Here is a 2,500-nt window from a genome sequence, read left to right as displayed (position 1 = left end):
CCCTCCCTCCCTCCTGCCCTCCCTCCCTCTCTCCCTCCCTCTCTCCCTCCCTCTCTCCCTCCTCTCCTCCCTCCCTCCCTCACTAAACAAACGCCCTCTCCCCCGGCCTGCTTACCCTGAGGAAGACGTTGAGCTGCGTAGTGAAGACCCTGGCGACGGAGTCTTCGGAGAGCGAGTGCGCGCCGATCGCCAGGAAGCCGGCCTGGCACCGCGGGTGGAGCAGGTCGCGCGTCCTCTCCTCGCCGTCGCCGTCGCCGCCCACGCCGCCCGTGTGCAGGGAGGCGCCGCCGACCCACGTGATGTCCTCCAGGGGCACGCTGGCGGTTGTGTCCACGCCGTACCTGGAGGAGGAGGAGGAGGAGGAGGATTAGGAGGAGAAGGAGGAGGAGGAGGAGGGGGAGGAGGAGGGGGAGGGAGGAAGGGGGAGGGAGGGAGGGAGGGTGGAAGGGGGGGAGAGGGGGAATGAGGGAGAGGGACCTGTTACATTTCGTCTTGCTTGGTGTTCTTTCTTTGTTCTTTGTCTTCATCGTTCTTCTTTCTTTTCTTTTTCTTCTTATTGTTTCATTCCCTTTCCCTTTTATCTACCTCTGTGATTATTGGCACACACCAACACTTCAGAAAAATAACGAGGTGACTCAATGCACCACAGTGACTCGGAAAGCGACTCACCAGCACTTCTTCTGCATGGCCTCTCTCACCAGCTCGTGGACAGGTCGTGCCTGGTAGTCGTCATGGGAGGCCAGATGGAGGTCGTCGATGAACACGACCAGGCGACGCCCCCCCTTGGCCCCCCAGCCGCCCGAATCCCGCGGCGCCAGGTTACTCAGCACCACCGACTGGGGGCGGAGAGGCAGGGTTGGGAATATTACGAGTGGGTTTCTTGATAGGATTTAAAGGTATATATATATATTTAAAGGTATATATAACCTTGATAGGATTCAAAGGTATATATATGCACACACACGCACACACACACACACACACACACACACACACAAACACAGACACACACACACACACACACACACACACACACAAACACAGACACACACACACACACACACACTTATACCTGCCATCATAAAGAGGAAGAGAGACGACCTCTTACCAGTCACTAAGGGACACAAAGACAGAAAACAATACTAGCAAATGAATAAATCAATCAATCAAATAAATCAGAATAAGATCAAGAAAATACACAAATCAGAATATGACAAAATAAATAAATCAGAATAAAATAACTAAGATAAATAAATCAGAATAAGATAAATAAATGAGCTTAAGATAAATAAGATAAATAAATCAGAATAAGACAAATAAAACAAATAAATCAGAATAAGATAAATCCAATAAAAATAAAAAAATCCAATAAATCGTTCAGAATAAGATAAACAAGAGAAGGTGGCAGCAACCTTGACGGAGTGCGCGGTGGCTGCGGGAGTGACCGGCAGAATGGCGTACTCGGAGGTGTCTGTGGAAAGGCTCTTGAGGTAGTGGCGCGTGACCACCTTACGCCCACTCTGCCCCTCGCCCACTAGCAGGATGCCGTTGGTCGCACGCCCACACACGTCGACGAGGTATTCGAGTCTAGCGGAGGATAAGGGAACGCGGGTTGTCTTTCATTTATCTAAATCTATGCATGCGTTAGATTGTGCGTAGTGCTTGTTTACATATAAACATTAGACGCACACAAAGCACACACACATGCATGTTTACCCTCAATTAGATCACACACATACACACAAAGCATACACACATTTAAAAAGGAAAAAAAAAACGAAGAAAAGTAAAAACATCTAACCTCTTCCATCATCTACACACAAGTATCAAAGATCTCTCTCTCTCTCTCTCTCTCTCTCTCTCTCTCTCTCTCTCTCTCTCTCTCTCTCTCTCTCTCTCTCTCTCTCTCTCTCTCTCTCTCTCTCTCTCTCTCTCTCTCTCTCTCTCTCTCTCCCTCTCTCCCTCCCTCCCTCCCTCCTTCTTTCTCTCACGAACCAGAGTCTCCGAAGACGCCTACCTGGCCGACTCGACCGTGGGCACAAGGAGCGTGGAGATCTTGGTCGTCTCTTGTATCTCGGTGTGCTTGATGACGTCCGTCCAGGGGCGCCAGAAGGACCTTTGCTTGGCGTCGAAAAGCACGTCGAACACGCTGCCGTCTCCCGGGTAAGGGCAGCCTATCTGCTCGATCATAGATGGCGTTGGGTATTCTCTGATGTATCCTGAAACGTGGAGGAGTTTCCTCTCTTTTAGTCTTCTTGTGGAGATCAGGCATGGCGGGAAAATACTGTGAATCAGTTACCGTAAATGCGTTGTATACATAAGCTTGCAAAGTCAAATTAAATTTCAAATTTATGATATGTCCTCCTATATAATGGTCGGGGATGTCCTGTGTGGTAGCTCATTTGCTTTATCACAGCTCGAAAGAAACACGATTCGAAAATGTTATTTCCAAAAGTTAGTTCATCAATCCTTGTCATTCTTGAGATATCAAAGACATGAA

The 2,500-nt window shown here is 48.9% G+C and overlaps 1 protein-coding gene across 1 annotated transcript in view; it reads right to left on the bottom strand.

Moving 5' to 3' along the window:
* Positions 1–2,500, bottom strand: part of LOC122250962 (dynein axonemal heavy chain 7) — a 62,235-nt gene that overhangs the window by 29,196 nt on the left and 30,539 nt on the right. The window contains exons 38-41 of the mRNA XM_086542877.1: positions 2,018–2,219; positions 1,413–1,587; positions 670–836; positions 116–341 (exon numbers count right to left, since the gene is read on the bottom strand). Coding sequence (XP_086399003.1) covers positions 116–341; positions 670–836; positions 1,413–1,587; positions 2,018–2,219 — 770 coding nt within the window. The remainder of the gene's footprint in view (positions 1–115; positions 342–669; positions 837–1,412; positions 1,588–2,017; positions 2,220–2,500) is intronic.

Source organism: Penaeus japonicus, unplaced genomic scaffold (genome assembly GCF_977035675.1).
Source record: "Penaeus japonicus unplaced genomic scaffold, GWHDUDI00000001_assembly GWHDUDI00000012, whole genome shotgun sequence".
NCBI classification, from domain to species: Eukaryota; Metazoa; Arthropoda; class Malacostraca; order Decapoda; family Penaeidae; genus Penaeus; species Penaeus japonicus.
Note: the sequence above shows the minus strand (reverse complement) of the source record. Positions and strands in the feature narration are given on the sequence as shown.